The 24,102-nt window shown below is 41.7% G+C and overlaps 1 protein-coding gene across 3 annotated transcripts; it reads left to right on the top strand.

The window, feature by feature from the left end:
- The first annotated feature begins 1,309 nt into the window (after positions 1 to 1,309).
- LOC127107814 (mediator of RNA polymerase II transcription subunit 10b) lies at positions 1,310 to 23,407 on the top strand. Of its 3 annotated transcripts, none has more exons than XM_051045141.1 (6): positions 1,310 to 1,492; positions 2,158 to 2,389; positions 2,485 to 2,565; positions 2,642 to 2,744; positions 2,863 to 2,952; positions 23,130 to 23,407. In XM_051045141.1, exons 2-6 carry the CDS (start codon positions 2,175 to 2,177, stop codon positions 23,199 to 23,201), a joined length of 561 nt encoding a protein of 186 aa, XP_050901098.1. In that variant the 5' UTR covers positions 1,310 to 1,492; positions 2,158 to 2,174; the 3' UTR covers positions 23,202 to 23,407. The 3 variants fall into 3 exon arrangements, with proteins under 3 accessions (XP_050901098.1, XP_050901097.1, XP_050901099.1); XM_051045140.1 differs by lacking the exon at positions 23,130 to 23,407 and adding an exon at positions 3,554 to 3,833; XM_051045142.1 differs by lacking the exon at positions 23,130 to 23,407 and adding an exon at positions 3,554 to 3,833 and having other exon boundaries at positions 1,342 to 1,492; positions 2,165 to 2,389.
- Positions 23,408 to 24,102: the final 695 nt, after the last annotated feature.

Below are 24,102 nucleotides of genomic sequence, written 5' to 3' on the forward strand. Positions count from 1 at the left end.
TAATAGTGATTTTATTGGAAGTTATTAGGTAAATTATACAACAAAATAAGGATAAAAATGGTAAAAAAAATAGACTACACAAAAAGAAAGTATTCTCTTTGTATATTACTAGCGTCCAGACGGGCACGCCCGTCTGTCCGCTTTTTTAATGCACATCATTGAAAATATAAGTGATATTTTTTATTTAAATATAATTTTTTAAAAATACAGCATGTGGAGGTTATTAGTAGAAAGTTACGTGGAAGTTAATAATAGTGGTTTTATTGGAAGTTATTAGGTAAATTACACAATAAAATAAGGGTAAAAATGGTAGAAAAATAGGCTACACCAAAAAAAAGTATTCCCTTTATATATTGTTATAGATTATAGATAAATTATATAATAAATAAGGGTAAAAATGATAGAAAAATAGAATAAATAAAAAAAAAGTATTTCTTTTATATATTATTATAAATATTATAGATAAATTATACAATAAAATAAAGGTAAAAATGATAAAAAAAATAGACTACATTAAAAAAAAAAATTCTGTATAGATTAACAAACAACCATGTATTTTAGTAGTACTTTACGCTAAACTTTCAATTTCCTAGTACACGTCACCTCTATCATAAGACATTAGTATTGATCATGTAATAACAATTATTTTGTGTTTAATTTCATCTTTCCAAATCTAGTTACTACAACTTCAGTGTAGAAGAGAATACATAAATGGTTAAATGGTGTATATACATTATTCGTTTCTATCGCATAAGAAGATCTCTTCTTCATATTTATAAAACATAATTAAAAGAAATTCAAATAAAATCGGTTTTTTTTTTATATATATATATATATATATATATATATATATATATATATATATATATATATATATATATATATATATATATATATATATATTGTAGTACATGACTCTAAATATTAGAGGATTTTAAATTTTAAAATATTTAATTTTATTTTATAAATATTAATAAAAATAAATAAAATATTATTAAAAAATTTAATAATAAAAAAATATTATAATAAAAACTCAATACATAGAAAAAAAATCAAAATGAGTCAAAACTCAAAATAATTAAAACTAAATTTGATATATTATTTTTAATTATTATAATTGTATTTTAAATAAAATAATCTGGTGAGCAATCCAATTTTTTTTAATCACAAATATTTTGTTACGAAACACTTGTGTGAGACTGAATTTTCAATAAATTTAAAAAATGTTTAATGTGAGGCTAAAAAATTAGTTAAATTATAAAAATAAAAGGTAAAATAATTTATTCTTTTTAAGTTTTGGAAAGTGAAGGTAAAGACTATAAGGGCTGGGGGTAAATTATTCCTATGTTAACATTAAATTAAACAAAACACAATCAAATCTAAACAGCTTCAAGAAACAAATCGCTTACTTCATTACACCGAATTCATCTAGCCGGGAAACGCTACCGGTGCTCGTCGTCGGCCGTTATAAACACTGAGAAACTCCGTCCAGGTTTTCCTCTTTTATTTTTTATTTTCAATTTTTTCTTCCGTTCTCCCGTTGCGCATGTGATGACGCGATATGCGGCCGCGATAGCCGTTCCTCTAAGGAAACCCACCCGTGATTACACCACCGCGTGCTAAAGCGGCCCGATTGGGAATATGTGAGAGGTGACCCAACCCATTGCCCTAAGGTTTTGGGATATGTTGTGTCAGGTGTCTTGAATTCTGAACGTTTAGTCCATTGACACTTTGGGTTTTTTGGAATCAACATGTTGTATTAAAATGTGAAGTTCATATCCTTTTATTTAGATAAATTAGCTATATTATTGGTAGAAAGATCAAAGATCCCCATTCCCCATTTTCTTCCAAAAGAGATATGAATGAAATGGACTGAACTTGAGAGGAAGGAAAACCATCAAGAAAGGAAGCTTTGACACACATACACATATATTTTAAAAATTAGCTATTGAAACAAATACTTAAATTACATTTGGGGGTTTTGTTAGTTTCTACAAAGAGTCTGCTTAATTGTTTTTAATTAAATTTTTTTGATGCGTTTACTAATTGAATAAGATTGCTCGGTAATCTCCGGGCTATTTACATATCATTATATTTAGTCTCTTGCTTTTGTTAGTTTTTTGCATTCTATATTGAATGTCTTTAAAAATGCTCCAGTTTACAGAGAAACACAAATGGATTCATCACAAAGTCCATCTACCGGGGGAAATGGGACGCCGGTTTCTCAAACTAACGATACTGCAGCTTCTGCAGCAGGAGCTGATGATTCTATGCAAAACCTGAACCAGATCAGCAACTCCATTCAGAAAACCTTGGGCCTTATCCATCAGCTTTATCTTACCGTCTCTACCTTCAATGCTGCCTTTCAAATGCCACTCCTTCAACGCATGTATTTCTCTCCATTCTTTCCCTATATTTCATTTGTTTTACTTTATGTCAATGTCTCAAGTTAATGATATTGTGACTATTTTTTTCTTTCTCCAGAAATGGTCTTGTTGCAGAGCTTGACAACATGGTCAAATTGGCAGAAAAGTGCAACATTCAGGTTCCTATGGAGGTTGTAAAGTAAGTCTTTTAACTTTTTATGTACTTCTGTGTTTCTTTTGACTTGATTTAACTGTTCACTTACTTCTGGTCTTAGTTTAATTGATGATGGGAAGAATCCGGATGAATTTACCAGAGATATTATTAACAACTGTATTGCAAAGAATCAGATCACCAAAGGAAAAACGGACGCTTTAAAGGTTGATTATGATTCTTGATTTTTATTTGATAAACATGCTCTTTTTCTTCACATTTTGTTGTCTTCCCGTATAATTAGTGAGCTGCTTTAGTTCAACTTAGTATTTCTGTTTGTGGCAGAATTTGCGCAAGCATTTATTGGAGGAATTGGAGGTAAACTTCCCTGATGAGGTTGAAACATTTAGAGAAAGTCGTGCTGCTTCTGCTGCGGTACGTGATACTTATTTGATCTTCTATTGAAACTTCCTTTGAATTACACGGCTTTACATGTTTCTCCTACTTTTGCAATCTTGGTCCCTGCGTAGACAAGTTTTGTTGCAATCAGCGGCGAATTTCAATATCTTTCTTTGATTATGCCTTATTTGTGTGTATAGTGAGCGTGTTTATGCCGAGTGTGAGAAGGGCTCAGTTTGACCATTAAATCTCATACTTGAACGGACCATATATGGGCTGTATTGCCAGCATTAGCTCTTTGCACGTGTCATGCTCTCACTTGTTAGATTAGACCCGTCATATATAATTCTTAATAAACTGTGTTATGTGGGATCTGATAATTTTTTATGCCAATCAGACATATCTATGGTTTTGACATCTTTTTCTTTCTGCATTCTGTTTCCAATGGAAAAGTGATTAATGGCTTATCTGGTAGCCTTTTTAGCATACGACCATAGCTTATTGTACTGGTTAGTTTCTGCTGCAAATAGAAACCATATACCTCTGGCTAAATTAAGTCCTCGAGTCAATTATAAGATTTTACAATGTTTGCTTAATTTTTATTATCGCCAATCTTTGCCTCATTGGATCTATGTAGGAAATGAAACGTCTGGCACAGGCACAAAGTGTATTACCCAATGGAGATGTGAGGGTTAAAGCAGAACATTGAGTTATATATTTCTGATGCACTTGCTTTTCTATAACTGGTAGTATAGTAGTAAAGAACTATTTATATTTCTTTTTCCCCTTTTTTTGTTGACTTTATTTTTAATTTATTTGTATAGTAAATTTCAACACTGCATCCTTGTTCTTGTTGTAGCTCTTGTATCTTTTATTACTTTTCTATTTTTTAATGTACTGTTTTTTTTCTTGTTCTACCCTCCTCTATTTTCGGTTGCTTTTTATTTATCAATGGAATATTTTACTGAGCTTTAGAGTATTGAAAGGAGTAGAGTTTTTTCAAGTTGGTATATACAATGCTTTAAAAATTGTAGAAGCTATTTTAGTTCGTTTTTATTATAAATTAAAACAATAATTTTAAATGTCAAGCTTTGAGGCATACTTTAATAAGCTTAAACTTGTGAGAGGCTTTTGCCGAATGTGAAGTATCAAACAAATGCTCTTTTCGAGACATGTTAAAAAGTAAAATTACCTCTCTAATCTATGGTATAAACATGAAAATTAAGGAAGAACTATGATATGCTAACAAATCTATGATTGAGATTCGTGATCCTAAAGTTCTTTGTTTTTACTTTTTGAAATAAGGTCACAACAACAAACTTATCCAATGTTGAAAACATAAAAATACAAAAAACCATATAAAAATAACAAGAGAGGACCCAACAAAATTTGAGTACCTAATTTTTTTTAATATATTGTACATATCTTTAAAACCAAATTAAAATCCTTGTCTTAGTATCTAAACAATGGATGCTCATAATATTACAAAAGCAATAGGTATGTTCTAACACTTCAAGATGAAGGAAGGATGTATCATCGGGTTTAGAAAAAAACTAGAAGGGTGAGATCATAGGACTCGACACAATAGATAATGTATTTCTTTCCTTTATCAGTAATGTGTTTTTAGTTGATTATTCTAATGCATAGTATAATAGTCATAAGTATATTAAGAAATTATAATGCATAGTATAATAGTCATAAGTATATTAAGAAATTATGGTTACGATGTTTTCTTCAAATCAAAAGTCTTGTAAGACTATAATTCAAGAAGATAAATATGTCCTATTTAGGGGAATAAAGAGAAAAAACATTTATAAAATCAAGTTGTATGACCATGTAAAACAAGAGGTGACATATGTTATGTTATTAAATGAAGAGCAATGAATGTGGCATAAAAGATTAGGACATGCTGGTTTAAGATTAATCTTAAAGCTTAAGCTTGTAAGAGACTTCTCTAGTCTTAAGCATCAATCATATGTTCTTTGTGAGGAGTATAAAAAGGAAAACTTTTGAAAACTATTTTCATTCTATCTCCTTTAGACCACTAGATTTTTACACATTGATCCGTTTAGATCAGTGAAAATGACACATGTCAATGCTAAGAAACATGTACTACTCATAGTTGATGATCATAGAAGATAGAAGATGAACATGGGTAAAATTCTTAAACACAAGCATGAGTCTTATTATGTGTTCCGCAAACAACTACATGTTAAAAAAAACTTGAAAATTGCAACAATTAAAATCATAGTTTAAAATTAAAAAAACTTTTAGAATTAGAATTAAAAAATTTATTTGTTTACAATTAGAATTAGAATCATAAAAACTTGGATTTTAAAAGCTTTTAGAATTAAAATCAGAGTTTAAAAACATTTCTAAAAAATTGATTTTATGCAGCGGAAAATAAAATGCGGGAATAAAAAGTTAAGGGAAGAGAGAAGACATCGAAAATTATAGAGATTCGATCAAAAGAGAAAAAGACCTAATCCTCTCCCCAAGAATTTTTCTTGAGAGTATTTAATAAACTTGAGAGTTTTTAGTTAGTATAACTCATGAACCCTCTTATACAAGGAAAATGAAGTTTATGACTAACTTCTAACCAAACAATGAACTAAGGAGTGAAGCGGAGAGTCTTCCTTCTAAACGATGGATCGAAGCGGTTAGTCTTCTTTCTTCAATAATCTTGGAATAATTATTCTTCAAGCTTCTAAACAAACTTTGGGAGTTTTTAACACCAGGACGAGCTCTTAAAGCTAAACCTTGGTTATATACCGGGCTAACCAATAACCTGTGAGATTTTACCATCAGGCCGATCTCGAACCCAAATAAGCTTTTAACATCGAGCTAAACTTTAATCTAAACTTGGTTTTATTACGGGATAGCCAAGAACCTATGAGATTTTACCACAAACTGATCTCAAACCTAAATAACAGACTTGATCACACAAATCTCAAACCTAAGCTTTTTACTGGTTTAGGTTCGAACTCAAACAAACAATCATTATGTTGATAAATGTGCAACCAAAGTATAAAAAAAAATTTCTTGGCGACCTTACAAAACTACCCTTCCAGAATTACACTTTCCTCACTCACAAAAGAACTTTCTCGAAAAGCACTTCGGCTAAATTTTAGTCTGAGAACGTAAACAAAATAATTTATAGAGAGAGTAGTGAGAAGTGAAAACCATGTTTCTGGATGTGAAAAAGAGTAGAAAGATACATTTATTTATAGGCTAGAGGTTGACAAAAAAAACATAAATGATTTTAAGGTTTTATAAGACTTTCTAATCGATTGGTACATATTTCCAATCAATTGGCTACCCTAAGTTAATCGATTATCAAGCCAAAAATAGAAAGGAAAGATATTTAGTCGTTGCACATCATTAAGAAACTGTCCTAATCGCTTAGGACACGTTTTTTAATTGTTCCAATCAATTGGAAGAGTTCCAATTGATTTGTAGATATAAAAAAATTCTCCCATAGCTTTTTTGACAGCTCCTAACTCATCCGACATGGATTCAAGACATTATGAAAAAAGTTTGCTTAGTAAAAAAAAGTTTGAAAATAATTTTATGTGTGTGTGTGTGTGAGAGAGAAAGAGATTTAACCATGTACTTTTATGAGAAGGCACTTATGCTTTACAATATGTTCACTCAGATGAGTCGAGGAAGTTTTTCACATACTTCCATATACTTCATGACTTGTCAGATGTTCCTTTCTTGTAGGCATTTGCTTGACAAATGTTGGACACAATATCTTAGACAATGTGCATCACAGAAAACAATTTATCATAGACTAAGGAATTTAAAGTAGAAAGTAATAAAGAACATAAGATAATTGTTAACCTAGTTCAGTGCAACGTCACCTACGTTTTGGGTGCTTCCAACCGAAGAAAGAAAATCCATTTTCAATAGTATTAGTACAATTAGTCTTAGATGAATAAAACTTGTTCAATGCCTACTTCCTAATATTACTTGCATCTTTCTATTTATGGATCCTCCTATATATGAGACCCCTCTCACTTTCTCTTAATCATTATCCTAGTGATCTATGCTTTCAACAGATTAAAGATGTTGAGTTACAACTCAACTAACAATCAACCTCTATGCTTTGAATATCCAGTTTAAGCTTCTTTAAAGGTTCAAAATAAACAATAAGAATATAAAGACTTAAAGAACAAAACCATAGCACATTAGATCTTCAATACTCGCATGTTCTTTTCTGTTGGAATGAGTCTTCTTATAAACCAAATCATCTGTTAGGCTGGGGCATTTGATTTGATGCAGATTTAAAATGGATGCAAAATTGGTTTGTTTATTCATTAAAGTCCACCAAGGGGTTTGATCTCATTCAATTTGATTTGGTCTTAGACAATATATTTAGTCAATCTTATTTGATAACAAATTGCAAAAAGATACAAAATATAGATGAAAAATCTTCTTCGAATCAATAAAAAATGCTCTCGGATTTACTCAATAAATTTGTCTTCCAGATTGAGGATAAATGGTGCACAAATCCTGGAACATCATGTGCCACATGTTTCCTCTTCACAAAATTCATCTTGTTTTGCCCATGTTATTTTAACTAAAGCAGTCAACCAAAGGAACAACAATTTCCCCCTTTAACAAAATTTGGATAAAATACCTTACAACCTTTCTACAAGATATGTAGGACTAAATCAAAAACAATTTTCATTCAGGAGAATACACACATACACACATACACACATATTAGAGTATATTGCAGCAACGACAAATTTTGGCTTCAAAAGACTTGCACACATGCTCACATAGTTGAGGCCATGTGAGGGATAAATGCCAGACCATATGTTCCAACATGTGAGTACACAACTATTAAAATGTGCACATAGTAACACTCTACACACCTCTTCATGACATACACAACATCATAAGTATCACATATAACATGTAAGGTGGTTGTTACACCATAAGAGGTCAAATCAAACATGATCTCACATCATAAGCTAAGCATGCATACTCCCCATTTTTGCCACATTTTGGAAAAGATTTGAAAATGAAAACTAGAACAAAAATACCAAAAGCCAATAAGATCCGAGAAACAATATGGGAAAACTAGGATAGTTGTCGAGGTGCGGAGCTATTGTCAAAGTTAAAAGGCCATTACAAAACCAGTAACACAAAATTTAAAACATGCCTAGATACATGGGCCAAAACACAACAAAACTGAAATAACTGAAAACAAACAAAATATCCCACTTCACTGTCCAGACCAACTTCTTGATGATAGCCTACTAACCCAGTCTTCATCTGCATTTGGATCAGAATCACTTGATTGAACATGCTTTCTCTTCAATGACTTCATCTTTGTCACATACTTTTTCCCAGTCACAGATGTTCCAACATATGGTTCAACATGAGGTTCAACCTTTGTTTCATTCTTCTCCACTTCAACCTTCTTTGACCCAGGAACCCTAGATTTCTTTGTTGTTGCCTTCTTGACTTCAAGCACTCCGACCCCATTAGCATTTGTCCAAGATACAATAGTCTTAGTTTCTTCATATTTTTGACTCATATTTTTAAGAAATTGAAGAACTTTAGAGAAAATTGTGACCAATTTTATGAGCACAATAGAAAGAGATAAGAAAATCGTTCTTGCTTGTAACAATGGACCTATTAAAAAAAGGATTTGACATAGGAATAATCAATCTCGTTTCACGTGCAACAATGATCATAAGAGAGAGAAAATATCTTTCCATCCTTGCATGTTTCCCTTGCATTGACTTCTATAAATTCTCACATGTGCAAATACCAAGAGCATCCCTCAACTTTTCAAACTGAGCTATATCTAAAGCTTTAGTTAAAATGTCATCTAACTGGTTTTCAGTTTCTATATGATCAAGGTTTACAATTTTACCTTCCATAAGTTCCCTGATGAAACGATGACGAATGTCAACGTGCTTGATTCTAATATGTTGGACAAGATTCTTTGAAATATCAATAAGACTTAAATTGTCGCAGTATAATGTCATGACATCTTGTTTGACATTGTACTCCCTTCAACATCTGTTTCATCCAAAGTAGTTGGGTGAAACTTCTCTCTGTAGCAATATACTTAGCTTCTGCAGTAAATAATGAGACATAATTGTGCTTCTTGCTGAACCATGAGATTAAATTGTTTTCAAGAAATAAGCATTCACCAAATGTTCTCTTTCTATCATCAGCTCTCCCAATCCAATCTACATCACAATACCCTAAAAATTTTATATTAGTATCATGAGAATAGAGAATACCATAGTAACAAGTTAATTTATGTACTTCATGATTCTCTTTACTTGATTCAGATGATTGGCCTTAAGTTTGGCTTGGTATGTTGCACACACTCCTACAACAAAAGTGATGTCAGGTCTGCTTTTTGTGAGGTATAACAGACTTCCTATCATACTTTTGTAGAGACTTTGATCTACATCCATTCCATTTTAATATTTTGATAACTTCACATGAGTTACAACTGGAGTTCTCTTATGGCTAGCCTTGTCAAGACCAAATTTATTCACTGTCCTCTTTGCATAATTTCTTTGTGATACAAAAATGTTGTCTTCCATTTTCTTTACTTGAAAACTAAGAAAGTAAGTGAGTTCTCCTACAAAACTAATCTCAAACTCAAACTGCATTTGCTAAACAAAATGTTCCACAATCTTGCGTGACATCCCACTAAACACTATGTCATCAACATAAATTTGGGATATCATGAGCTTTCTTCCATCATTCTTCACAAATATAGTTTTATCTATTCCTCCTATATTTTATTTATTCCTCCTCATACCAAGCTCTTGGAGCCTGCTTTAATCCATATACAACTTTCTTCAGTTTGTACATATTTTTTGGAAACTTAGGATCAATGAATCCCTTTGGTTGCTTAACATAGACTTCTTCATTAAGATACCCATTCAAAAAAGCACTTTTTAACATCCACTTGATAGAATCTGAATTTTATCATGTAGAAAGTTCCAAGTAATAATCTAATGGGCTTAAGCCTAGCAACTAGAGAAAATATCTTATCAAAATATACTCCTTTTATTTGAGTGTACCCTTGAGCAACTAAACATGACTTGTTCATTATCACATTACCACTTTCATCAAATTTGTTCTTGAAAATCTATTTGGTACCAATAACATTCATATCTCAGGTCTAGGAACTAATTCCAATACTTTGTTCCTTTTTAACTGGAACAATTCTTCTTAAATAACATTGATCCAAAATTTATCAGCTAAAGCTTCCTTAATGTTCTTAGGTTCAATCTTTGAAATAAAACATGAGTTGGTAATCATCTCTTTGAACATGGTGATAACTCTTTCATTCAGATTTCCTATGACATTCTCAATAGGATGATCCTTCTGAATTTTGATTGATTGCCCCTTGTTGAGTTAAGGATTTTCTTAATTTGTGCTTTCAGACTCAATGTTAGACACCTTGGATAGGAAATGACATCAATCTATTGAGGAGAAACATCATCATCATATTCTTCTTCTTTTTTATCTTCAGGAGTATCATCAATGAAAACATTTATTGATTCCATCACTGTCTTGGTACATTTGTTATATACTTTGCATGCTCTGATATTTATGAAATATCCTAGGAAGATTCCTTCATCACTTTTGGGATCCATCTTTCTTCTTTGCTCACGATCTTCCAAGATATAACACTTACTAGCATATACATGAAAATATTTGACAGTTGGTTTTCTCCCTTTCCACATCTCATACCGAGTTGCTTTGGTTTCAGATCTTACAGTCACATGATTGTGAATGTGATAAGTCGTGTTCATTACTTTATCCCAAAAGTAGTAAGGTAGGTTCTTGGAATGAAATATAACTCTAGATGACTCCTGCAAGGTCATATTCTTTCTCTCAACCACTCCATTATGCTAAGGTGTGATAGGTGGAGAGAATTTATGACCAATCACTTCAGAGGAACAAAACTCAGAGAATATGGTCACTTCTTATTCTCACTATCCACTCCTTTTTTCTCTTTGGATCTATTGACATATCTATTTTAAGACATCAAAAGTGTTAGATTTTTCTTTAATAAATTTGACCCACGTGTACCTCGAAAATCATCCACACACACAAAGACATATCTTTTCCCACCCATACTTTCTACTTGCATAGGCCCCATCAGATCCATATGAAGTAACTCTAGAATTTTTGAGGTGTTAAGATGCTAAAGTTTCTTGTGGGAGATCTTGGTCTGCTTGCCTATTTGGTACTCTCCACAAACTTTGCCTTCTTCAATCTTGAGCTTTGGCAATCCCTTGATAACATCTTCATATATGATCTTTTTCAAACTCTTGAGGTTGATATGACCAAATTTTTGGTGCCATAGCTTTGTCTTATCTACCTTGGATATCAAACATGTTAAGGGCCAATTTTTGTTTTGAGATACCCAAAAATAATAGTTGTCTTTGGATCTTGATCCTTTCATTAACACTTCATCATATTTGTTGGAAATAATGCATTCTGATTTGTTAAAGCTCACATTCATACCTTGATCATATAGTTGACTTATACCGATCAAGTTTGCAGTTAATCCTTCTATCATAAACACATCATTAAGGCTAGGGAGACCTGGATAGGCCAGTTTGCATATACCCTTGATTTTTCCTGTTGCTCCATCATCAAAGGTAGCATAACTATTGGAGTATGTTGTTAACTCTTCTAGATAGTTATTGTTCCGGACTGGGCCATGACCCTAGGCACGGCACGGCCCAATGCTCGCCAAGCCCACATCCAAACGACCATGTCCACACGACCACGAGGATACGTCAGGTGGACGACAGTCCGCCCGACGAACGTCTCCCCGACCCCTTAAACACGTGTCGGACAGCGAGCGGGTCCTCCTCATACGATCTCCATCCACTCACCGTCAACCCACGTCGCGGGCACCTCAGTTGTGTCGGGCAGAGCCCTAACGGCATCCCACTCACCACGTCACCCAACTCCCCTATATTGTCGCCTTAGGGATAGGGGCAGTTGGACCAGGGGGCAGACTTTGGTCTAGATCTTAACGCTTCTTACGCGTCCCCTGGCAGCTCCTCCTTGGGCCTAGCTAATCCAGCCCATTAGGAGCCTTGGCCCAGCGCTGGGGGCTCACTATAAATACCCCTTTCATGGCAAAGGGGCAGGTATTCTAACTCACACTCTGATAACCTCATTTCTGTACCTTTTCTGACTTAAGCATTGGAGCACCTTGCAGGTACACCCCCCTCTCATTTCATTCTCCGGCCCATTAACCAAGACCGTGGAAGGCCCTCCTGATCAGGTGAGATCAGTGGCGCCGTCTGTGGGAACTAGCTATCCCCATCTTCATCAAACGAGGATCAAAAGCTCATTCATTTCTGTCCTTCCAACATGGCCGGAGAACAACATAGCGATCACAGCCGTCCCCTCGTCAACTACAACATGGACGACGGCCCGCCATCCCATGAGGCGGACGTTCGGGACGGTCATCCATCCACCCCGTCTCCAGAGCCCCAAAACAACGGAGATGTCTCTCACGCCCACAATTTAGGGGCAGAGACATTTCATCCCATTCTCGTTCCCGTTGAAGGAGACGCCGTAATGATTGCCATGGTGAATGCCCTCAATCAGGCCGGTTCTATGCTCCACCAGCAGCACGAACGAATCATGGCCCTCGAAGCCGAACGACAAGAGGCCCGGCCCCAGCCGGTGAGTAGGATACAACAACGTCCGGAGCCAACGAAGAAGCGAGGACGTCGCTCTCCCGAACCCCACGCCAGCAGGGCACGCGCCCATCGTGACGGTGGTCGAGCGAGAACATCACCAAGGCGCGGGCACAGCCCCGACAACAACGAACTGTCTCCCTTAAGGAGCGACGAGGAAGATTTGCATTGCCCCCTATCTCGGGCAATAATGGAAGCCCCGCTCCCCAAAGGCATGGAGAAACCGCCAAACCTAGCTGTGTACGACGGGACTACAGATCCCGACGATCACGTCGACAACGTCAACGCGATGCTCGACTACCGCAATGATATAACCGGGCACCTCAAATGCCGACTGTTCTCAACGACCCTCAGGAAAGGGGCCATGGCCTGGTACAAAAGCTTGGCCCCTGAGTCCATTACGTCATGGAGAGTCATGAGGTCCATGTTCACCCGGCACTTTACAGCTTCCCGTCGTCACCCCAAGACTGAGGCGACCCTTGAAGCCATAGTGCAGAAGAAGAATGAAACACTGCGCTCATACATCGAGCGATTCAACCAGGAAGCTGTCGAGGTAGATACCACCGAGCACATGAAGAAGTATCTCCTCGAGAGAGGTCTCTTACCCGGCAGTGAACTTAGCAGAGCCGTAGGGATCGAGCCTCCCCGCACCTTAAACGAGCTCCTGCATAAAGCCCAGGCCTACATCAGATACGAGGAAAAGCAGGTGGCACACAATGCCCGCAGCGGACGTAACGCTGGGGAGACCGAGCACTCAAAACGCGAGGACACGAGCATTTCCCGTCGCAACGGAGACAGACGAAGAGAAGAAAGACCTCGCGAGCTCCGGGAAGGAAGAGGCCCCGCGGGCAGATATAGCGAGTACACCTTACTGACAGCTCCTCGAGAGCGTATCCTCGCAGAATGTATCAACTCTGAATTTAAGCAGGGCAGGGTCAGGTTCCCAAAACCGTCTGCACCAAAGCCCCACACCGACAAATCAAAGTACTGCCGGTTCCACAGAAGTCACGGACACGTGACCGAAGACTGCGTCCACCTGAAAGATGCGATTGAAATTTTAATCCAAGAAGGGCACCTGAAGCAGTACACGAGGAAGAACGAAGCTCCCAGACACGACGAGCCAGAGAAGAAGAGACCCCGGGAAAACACACCCCCCGACAACTCTCCCTATCAAGTGGCCCTCTGCGTGTCACGACCGGAAGATTTCTTCCCCCCCGAACCATTGCCCGAGGGCAAGATCACTGCACTCAGCCCCTGGGAAGACTTCCCTACCACACTGGTGATATCAGGAGGAGGAACTAACGGGGAATCCGCGGCCCTCTCCGTCAAACGCAAGTTCGACGAACTCCTACTGACTGCCCCCGAGCAGAAAGCGACATTGACAAAATACCGGGGAAAATCCAACCCAATATCCTTCTTCCTGGAGGAACTCCCGGGCGGATCCCCGAACTCGGCCATCCCACTATTGATTAGAGCAAAGATGGCCAGATTCGACGTACGACGCATCCTGGTCGACGAAGGCAGCTCAGTGGATATCATGTACGTCCACCTCTTCAAGACTCTGAAGCTAGACAAGACCAACTTAGCCCCCTACGTCGGATCAGATCTCCAAGGATTCAACGGAGCAACAACCAGACCGTGGGGATATGTTGAGCTCCTCGTCACTTTCGGCGAACAAGAAACGGCCAGGGAAGTCAAAATCCAATTCCTGGTCGTAGACTGTCCGTCTCTCTACAATTGCATCTTTGGACGCCCGACACTGGCCGAACTCACTGCGGTCCCATCCACCGTCCACCTGAAGATGAAATACTACACCAAATTGGGACGTGTGGTCACCATCCATGGTGACATCGAAGCAGCCCGGCGATGCTACGACGCCGCAGTAAAAGGACAGGCCGTAGTCAGCACGAAGAGCAACTGCAACAACAAAAAACTCAAGACCGAGGATCCCGCCCGAGGAGTCAACGCCATCGACCTCGACTGTCGCGTCGGGCTGGACGAGACCGAAGAGGGGAGGTTCCCCAAGGAACGCTCTCTCGAACACCCGGTCCGACCAATCCCCGACGGGGAATTCGAACTCATTCCTCTTGGGGACGATCCGGAAAGGACGGTGAAGATAGGTAAGGGACTACCCGAGGAAACAAGAGAAGAGCTAGTAGCATGCCTCAAAGAGAACTCCGACCTCTTCGCGTGGAATGCCGCAGAAATGCCCGGGCTGGACCCCGAGATCGCGTGTCATAAGCTAGCTGTAGACCGGGCAGCCAAGCCCATAGCACAGCGTAGACGCAAGCAATCGCCCGAAAAGGCAGAGGCTGCCGAGCGAGCTGTAAAAGACCTCTTAGAGGCAAATTTTATTTCTGAAGCCCAGTACACAACCTGGCTCTCTAATGTAGTCCTCGTTAAGAAAAATAATGGAAAATGGCGTATGTGTGTTGATTATACTGATCTTAATAGGGCTTGCCCGAAAGATGCTTTCCCCCTCCCTAATATAGACTCGCTCGTTGACAACTCTGCAGGTTTTAAACTCTTGTCCTTCATGGACGCATATAGTGGATACAACCAGATCCCTATGTCGCCCGCGGACAAGAAACACACAGCGTTCATGACCCCAACGGGCAACTACTATTACAACGTGATGCCGTTCGGGCTCAAGAACGCTGGCGCTACATACCAACGCATGATGAACAAAGTCTTCAAGGACGAAATAGGGGACATGCTCGAAGTATACATGGACGACATGATCGTTAAATCACACGAGGAAATAACCCATGCTCGACACCTTACGAAGGTATTCGAACAGGCGAGACAGTGTAAAATGAGGTTCAACCCCGAGAAATGCACGTTCGGAGTCCGGGCAGGCAAGTTCCTCGGTTTCTATCTCACCGAAAGAGGGATCGAGGCCAACCCCGACAAATGCCGGGCATTCTCGGAGTTTCCGACCCCGAAAACCAAAAAATCGATCCAGTCGCTCAATGGAGTGCTCGCCTCACTCTCCCGTTTCATCGCCAAGTCCGCCCAGCACGCATTGCCATTCTTCAGACTCCTTCGCAAAGAGGCTACCTTCGACTGGACCGACGAATGCGAGCAAGCGCTACTCCATCTAAAGAAGGTTCTGTCCCAACCCCCGGTCTTGTCACGGCCATCAGAAAAGGAAACCCTATACTTGTACCTATCCGTGGCGACCGAGGCCGTCAGCGCCGTTCTAATAAGAGAAACCGACGAAGGACAAAAGCCCATCTATTTTACGAGTAAAGCACTCCAAGGTCCCGAGCTCCGATATCAGCAAATCGAAAAGGTCGCCCTGGCCCTCATCAACGCAGCGAGGAGACTACGATATTATTTCCTCGCACACACGATAAAGGTGAGGACCGATCAGCCAATCAAACAGCTGCTCGGGCGCCCGGATATGGCCGGGAGGATGCTCAAGTGGTCACTAGAACTCTCCGAATTCGACATACAATACGAAAGTAGGAAAGCCTTGAAAGCTCAGGCGCTGGCCGACTTCGTCGCGGAGATGACCCACTGCCCGACTCCAGCAGAAAGCGCCCACAAATGGACGATCTTCGTCGATGGCGCCTCTAGCACATCAGGCAGCGGGGCCGGGATCATCCTCGAAAATGAAGAAGGGATCCTGATAGAGGTATCGTTAGCGCTAGCGTTCCCAACATCAAACAACCAAGCCGAATACGAAGCCTTCCTCGCAGGCCTGAGGTTAGCCGAGGACCTGGGAGCAAAAGAGGTAAAAATATCCACCGACTCCCAGCTCGTGGCCTCACAAGTGCGAGGAGAATACCAAACCAAGAACGACAACCTCCTCGGGTACTTGTCCCTCGTCAAAGAAAAACTTGATAGATTTGAAAAATGGGAAGTTCAACACATACCCCGCGAGCACAACACACGAGCAGACGTTCTCTCGAAACTAGCCAGCACGAGGAAAAAGGGTGGGAATAAATCAGTAATCCAAGAAATTCTCCCGCGGCCCAGCATCGACAAACTACCGCCTCCACTCGAGGTCAACGCTATTGGAGATGCCCACTGTTGGATGACACCCATCTACAATTACCTCACACGAGACGAACTCCCGGCTGACCCGAAAGAGGCGACCACTGTCAAACGACGCGCATGCTCGTACGTACTCCTCGAAGGCAAACTCTACCGGAGAGGATTCTCCATCCCACTACTCAAATGCGTCGAGGAAGAGAAAGTCCCCGACATACTTGGAGAGATACACCGGGGAATTAACGCTCAGCACCTCGGCGGACGATCGCTCGCACGAAAAGCCCTTCGAGCAGGCTACTACTGGCCGACCATGCAAAACGATTCGAAAGAGCACGTCAAAAGATGTGACAAATGCCAACGACATGCCGACATGCACCTCGCACCCCCGAACGACCTCAAATCACTGTCTTCCCCATGGCCCTTCGCGTGGTGGGGCATGGACATCCTCGGACCCTTCGTCACCGGATCATATCAGAATAAATACCTCATCGTCGGGGTGGATTACTTCACCAAATGGATCGAGGCGGAGGCACTGGCTAAAATAACCGCGCAGAACATTCTCCGGTTCTTCAAACGCAACATCCTCGCTCGGTTCGGTATACCCCAGGCACTTGTCACAGACAACGGGACACAGTTCACGGACGGAGGATTCCAGGACTTCATCGCCAGCCTGGGCACCACACAGCATTTCACGTCTGTCGAGCATCCGCAGACGAACGGGCAGGCAGAGGCGGCCAACAGGGTAATCTTACGTGGCCTCAAACGCAGACTCGGCGAGGCAAAGAGGGCATGGGTCGAGGAGCTACATAGCGTCCTATGGGCCTACCGCACGACACCACATTCTACCACCGGGGAAACCCCGTTCCGACTAACTTACGGCACCGAGGCAGTCATCCCGGTGGAGATACGGACGCCAACGAGGAGGACAGAGGAGCCCCTAGACGAGGAAATGAACGATGAAACCCTTAGAGCCGAGCTCGACCTAGTCGAGGAGATACGTTCCGAAGCAGCTCTCCGGGAAACAACCCTCAAACAAAAGATAGCACTACGCCATGACGCGAAAGTCATAAAAAGAGAGTTCCAGGTCGGCACCCTGGTCCTCAGAAGAAACCAGAAAAACCCGAGAGAGGGCAAACTGGCGGCCAACTGGGAAGGCCCTTACCGCGTCCGCGACAAAACGAGCAACGGGGCCTATTACCTAGAAAACCTACAAGGAGAACAACTCGCTCGACCATGGAACGCAGAAAAACTTAGACAATATTACAGCTAAATACACCACGGGGAGACGTGGCAGGTACGACCACGCTCTTCGTCCCCAAAACCCCAGGGAGGAACCACGAGACCCGGGAACGATCCGGGGTCACATAACAAACACAACCCTCCCCGACGGTTGGGATCTTGACCAAGGCTCAACGTCGAAGTACCAAGACTGGCAGGGCACCCAGCTCGCGATGGGAGGACCCAAGCCTCGGGACCAGGGTTCGAACAACGGACCCGGGCTTCGATACCCACGGGCACAAAGCCCGACACTTCGTCGGTTCCCTAAACCGAGGAGATTAACAAAGTCGAGCAGAGTACGAATTCATACAAACAAGTATCAGACACAAACGACCACAATGAATGATAACGAAAATATTCATGCATTAAAAACGATAAGAGTGGCCGAAGCCAAGTACGCCCGAAGGCCATATTACAACGCCCGAAGGCCAAAATACATAAGGCACGCAGGCCATGATAAGAAAAACATATAAACTAAGACTCCGCTCGGAGCTCCTCTTCATCCTCTTCTTCTTCTCCCCCCAGCTCCTCCTCCACTTCAAACGGGCAGATGATCTCACCATCCCGGACGCAGCAGTTATAGGCCGACCCTTCCGTCACCAACTCAGGGTTCAGAAGCCCGAGCTGCTCGACAGCATTGTCGAAACCCTCTTTGAAGCAGGCCACAAGATCTTGGTTGAGAGTCCGAATATGCCCTAGCAGCTCACCGCGCGAGCCAAAGGCGCGTTCCTCCTCGGTCTCATCTGCCAGAGGACGGACCTTTCCCTCGAGAGACTCAACCTGAGCCCGTAGGTAGGCGTTGTCCTCGGTCAGCTTCTGATGGTCGACCACCTGCTCTTCCAGGCTCGCCTTAGCAGCCTTCAACTGGTCCCTCTCCCTTTCCACCTCCTCCAGCTTCTGGCGCAGCCCTTCCTGCAGCTGATGCTCTTCTTTGTAGTCCGACAGATCTTGAGATAGTCTTTCCTTCTCTGTCCGAACCTGCAAAAGGGCTTCCTCCAGCGAGGCGGTGGAGACCGAAGTGTCGGTCAGAACCATGGCCGTCTCCATCACCCGGATGACGGCAGCAATATCCCTGGCCAGATCTTTCCTCCGGGCAGCAACATCCTGGTCCAGAATAGCCTTGGCCTCAGGCGCAGGCACAGCAATCGACTCCTCGGCCTTGAAGAACGACCGTTCCACATAGCAGGGAGGCAGAAGATAGCTGCCCGGTCCATGCGAACCTCCTGGAGACGACCTGGTAAGGCCCCCAGCCGGACGCTTCCGTTTATGGAGGGGAGAAGCCGCTGGCGACGGACTGCTATCAGGAATGGTGATCGGGTTAAGCCGAGGAGGAGAGGAAGGAATCACGCTCGCCGCCTGCGAGGGACCGACCCCGGCATCGCCAGCAATCTCCGAGACACGGGCCGCAGTTTTCTTCTTCTTCTTGGGCACCCGGTCAGGAGCGCCGACCTGATTCGCCAGCTTCAGCACCCGATCACGAGCATTGGGCATGGCACCTGCAAATAAATTACACACAAACGTTAGCGACCGAAGTCATAAACAGAAATAAAAAGCTAAACAAAGTCTGCCTACTCAATAACGCCAGAGCTTCCTCCTCGGTATCACACTCGAGCAGAGCCTTCGTATTGATATAACGCGTCTCGGTGATTAGCTCCCCGGCCTCATCCAGGTAGGGCACGCCCTGTCGATTCGCCCAGAACGCCAAGCTGAAGCTCTGCACGTAATCGACCAGCTTCTTGTACGCGAGCCTATCCTCCTCGCCGAGCATCGCGTACTTGACCCGGTAATGCGCTGTGGAGAGATCGAAATGATCACGCTGCCACCTCAGCGGTATCTTCGACATCAGCGTCTCCTCCCCGTTGGGTTCCCGTTGATAGTAGTAGAGAGAGTGAAGGGCAGCCCGGGTAATCGGCATCACCACGTACCACCGGCTTTTGAAATGGCGAACAGAATCCTCGTACGTCTTGAACAGACGCACGGGCTGCTTGAAAGAAACCCAACTGTGGCGGCCACGGGAACCGGACCTCTGGAGATGGAACACGTGGAAGAAGAGAGCCCGGGTGCAACCAATGCCGAGGAACTGGCAAACTAACTCGAATGCCCGCATAAATGCGAGGGCATTAGGATGTAGTTGGGACGGCGCCAGCCGGAGCCACTTGAAGACCGACATCTGGAAGGAGCTGAAGGGCAGTCTCATCCCCGCCTCACGAAAAGCAAATTCATACATGGTGAACTGCTTCCCCGGGAAATGATGACAAATGCGGTCTTCTTCCTTGGGGGCGCAGCAATACCAGTTCGGTGGATCCTCCCGGTTTATGGCCTCGACCATAGCGTGAGCAGTGATGGCTTCGTCACAGAAGTCTGATTCCTCCTCCAAGGGCTCGTCCGCAACCCAGGAGAAGTCGACCTGCCCGGAAGAGGAGGCGTGTTCGGTACCATCTCGGACACTCCCATCCCCGACAGGGAGACGAGCGATTGTCGCGTCGTCGGTGGAGGACCCAGAATCTTCCTTCCTCGGTCGTAAGCGCCCGGTAACACCTGAAACGCAGACAGAAAGAGTGAATTCGACGTCGTATCAAATCCACCCTTCCACCGCAGGTCAAGTGAAAGGGCGTAGCGGCGACGGACACTAACCGTGCTCAACTCGGTGGCCCGCGCATTCTATGGAGACCGGGCATAAACTTCATACAACCTACGCAGGTGTTGCCCGGCATATGAAGTTTATGCCCGGTACAGTGGGATCCCAACCCTATTTTCTACCATCTAATATACACCTACAGTCCACTACACTGTCCCTAAGTTAAACCTAACCACATTTCTACGAAAATAGCATGCGTTTGACAGAAAACAACAAGGAAAAAGAATGGGTCACAGTGGAAAACCATACCTGACATAGTTAAGTTGAAAAGGTACGGTGGTGTCCGAGCAGAAGACGGTGGTTCAGATAGGAGGACGGGCGGAGACGGCGGTCCAGACGGTTGAGAGAGCAAACGAGAGAGAATGTGGAGAACTCCGATGAACGCGTGAGCAAAAAGAAAAAGTGGAAATGAAGTTACTCAACCCCCTTTTATAGGGCTTGGCACGTGGACCAACACGCTAGGTCATCATTGCCTAGCCTGCCTACGCCGTCTTTGCACGCGAAACGAAGCGACCCCACTAATTCTGAGACACGTCTGTCAAAGATGAGAAGCTGAAACGACCCGAGCACCTATCCGTCTCCTCGACTCACCAAGACGCCACCTCCCCGCGTCATACCCACGTTTACTACAAGGAAGGCGCAGATCAACCGATCACCTCCATCCCCGACATTCCCGAAGAAAGGGTCGGTCATGAATAGGTCTGGTACGACCTCGCCTATCTAACGATCAAGCTTCCCCATCGTCTCGGGGAACCCTTAGTTGAAACATAAGTCATCCCTCTGGCTCAGAGACTCGACTTGGGGGGCTCCTGTTCCGGACTGGGCCATGACCCTAGGCACGGCACGGCCCAATGCTCGCCAAGCCCACATCCAAACGACCATGTCCACACGACCACGAGGATACGTCAGGTGGACGACAGTCCGCCCGACGAACGTCTCCCCGACCCCTTAAACACGTGTCGGACAGCGAGCGGGTCCTCCTCATACGATCTCCATCCACTCACCGTCAACCCACGTCGCGGGCACCTCAGTTGTGTCGGGCAGAGCCCTAACGGCATCCCACTCACCACGTCACCCAACTCCCCTATATTGTCGCCTTAGGGATAGGGGCAGTTGGACCAGGGGGCAGACTTTGGTCTAGATCTTAACGCTTCTTACGCGTCCCCTGGCAGCTCCTCCTTGGGCCTAGCTAATCCAGCCCATTAGGAGCCTTGGCCCAGCGCTGGGGGCTCACTATAAATACCCCTTTCATGGCAAAGGGGCAGGTATTCTAACTCACACTCTGATAACCTCATTTCTGTACCTTTTCTGACTTAAGCATTGGAGCACCTTGCAGGTACACCCCCCTCTCATTTCATTCTCCGGCCCATTAACCAAGACCGTGGAAGGCCCTCCTGATCAGGTGAGATCAGTTATTTTCTCCAGTCATGTACCTGGAATATCCATGATCAAAGTACAAATCCTCTATTGAGGAAACTCTAAGAAATGTGTGAGCCATGAGATAAGTAGTTAAGACTTTGGGTTTCCACACTTTCCTTGCTTGAGTTTTCTTGCATTTATTTATGTTGAACCTTGGTTGTCTATAGGGTTGAGGATATCCATCCAATATATAGAAATATGGCCTTATATGTCCATATCTTCCACAATGATGAAATTTCTAAGAAGATTTCTTGTTTCCTCTATACTGATGGTACATATGTCGAGCAGGATGTTAAGACATGTGGTCCAACATCAGAACCTCAATTTTTTTCTTAGGGGGGGGGGGGGGGGCAAACTTCTTAGTGGGAACTTTTGCTTCTTTGCTCATGGAGTTGTAGTCAAATCCTATTACCTTCATATCATTAGACATCTTTTTAACTTCCAGGATTTTATCAAGAGCCTTAGAGTCATTGTTCAACATACGTACATACTTTATCATATTATCAAGTTTGGACTTTAACAAGGTGACTTCCTCTTTCAAACCTGCAATGGTTGAGCCAAGTTTCTCCTTTCTAGAAGGAGAGCACTTATATTTTTATTTTGTTTATCTACTACCATGCATGTTTCCTTCCATGATTGTACCAAAGTTTATATGTTTCGGCTAACCCTTCATCAGTGATTTCTTCACTACTAGACTCACCAGGTTCATATTTTCCAATGAAAGCCATCAATTTGATAGTTGTTTCTTCATCATTCTCATCATCAGAAGACCAAGTGATTGACATACCCTTTTTCTATTTATTTAAATCTCATACTTGAACGGACCCATATATGGGTTGTATTGCCAGCATTAGCTCTTTGCATGTCTCATGCTCTCACTTGTTAGATTAGACCCGTCATATATAATTCTTAATAAACTGTGTTATATGGGATCTGATAATTTTTTATATATAATTCTTAATAAACTGTGTTATATGGGATCTGATAATTTTTTATGCCAATCAGACATATCTATGATTTTGACATCTTTTTCTTTCTGCATTCTAGCATACGTCCATACGTCCAAACGTCCAAATTAAGTCCTCGAGTCAATTATAAGATTTTACAATGTTTACTTAATTTTTATTAACACTAATCTTTGCCTCATTGGATCTATGTAGGAAATGAAACGTCTGGCACAGGCACAAAGTGTATTACCCAATGGAGATGTGAGGGTTAAAGCAGAACATTGAGTTATATATTTCTGATGCACTTGCTTTTCTATAACTGGTAGTATAGTAGTATAGAACTATTTATATTTCTTTTTCCCCTTTTTTTGTTGACTTTATTTTTAATTTTTTTGTATAGTAAATTTCAACACTGCATCCTTGTTCTTGTTGTAGCTCTTGTATCTTTTATTACTTTTCTATTTTTCAATGTACTGTTTTTTTTCTTGTTCTACCCCCCTCTATTTTCGGTTGCTTTTTATTTATCAATGGAATATTTTACTGAGCTTTAGAGTATTGAGAGGAGTAGAGTTTTTTCAAGTTGGTATATACAATGCTTTAAAAATCGTAGAGGCTATTTTAGTTCGTTTTTATTATAAATTAAAACAATAATTTTAAATGTCAAGCTTTGAGGCATACTTTAATAAGCTTAAACTTGTGAGAGGCTTTTGCCAAATGTGAAGTATCAAACAAATGCTCTTTTCGAGACATGTTAAAAAGAAAAATTTGTGAAAGCTTTTTTTCATTCCAAAAATATTGTGATCAATACGAAGAATGTGCAAATTTAAATTTAATGTCCTCGACACCCATTAGTGTAGAATCCAACGACACTTTGATGAAGATGAGGTATTTTTCAATTTATCTCGTGATGAAGGAGAATGGTTGTCAAACATCAAGGTTTCGAAAAGATGTCTGACAAATCATTAACACATCATGAAATCCTAGAACAAAATGTTGATGTTTTGAAAATGAGATAAATCTTTTAAAAATCAATCATCTCAAAATCTTATAACAAATATATGCAAGTTTGAAAAGTACGAAGGAGTTTTTTTAAGAGTTTTTGGCTAACAATATAGATAGAAGTAAAATTACTTCTCTAATCTATGGTATAAACATGAAAATTAAGGAAGAACTATGATATGCTAAC

The sequence above is a fragment of the Lathyrus oleraceus genome, chromosome 7 (genome assembly GCF_024323335.1).
Source record: "Lathyrus oleraceus cultivar Zhongwan6 chromosome 7, CAAS_Psat_ZW6_1.0, whole genome shotgun sequence".
In the NCBI taxonomy this organism is placed as follows: Eukaryota; Viridiplantae; Streptophyta; class Magnoliopsida; order Fabales; family Fabaceae; genus Lathyrus; species Lathyrus oleraceus.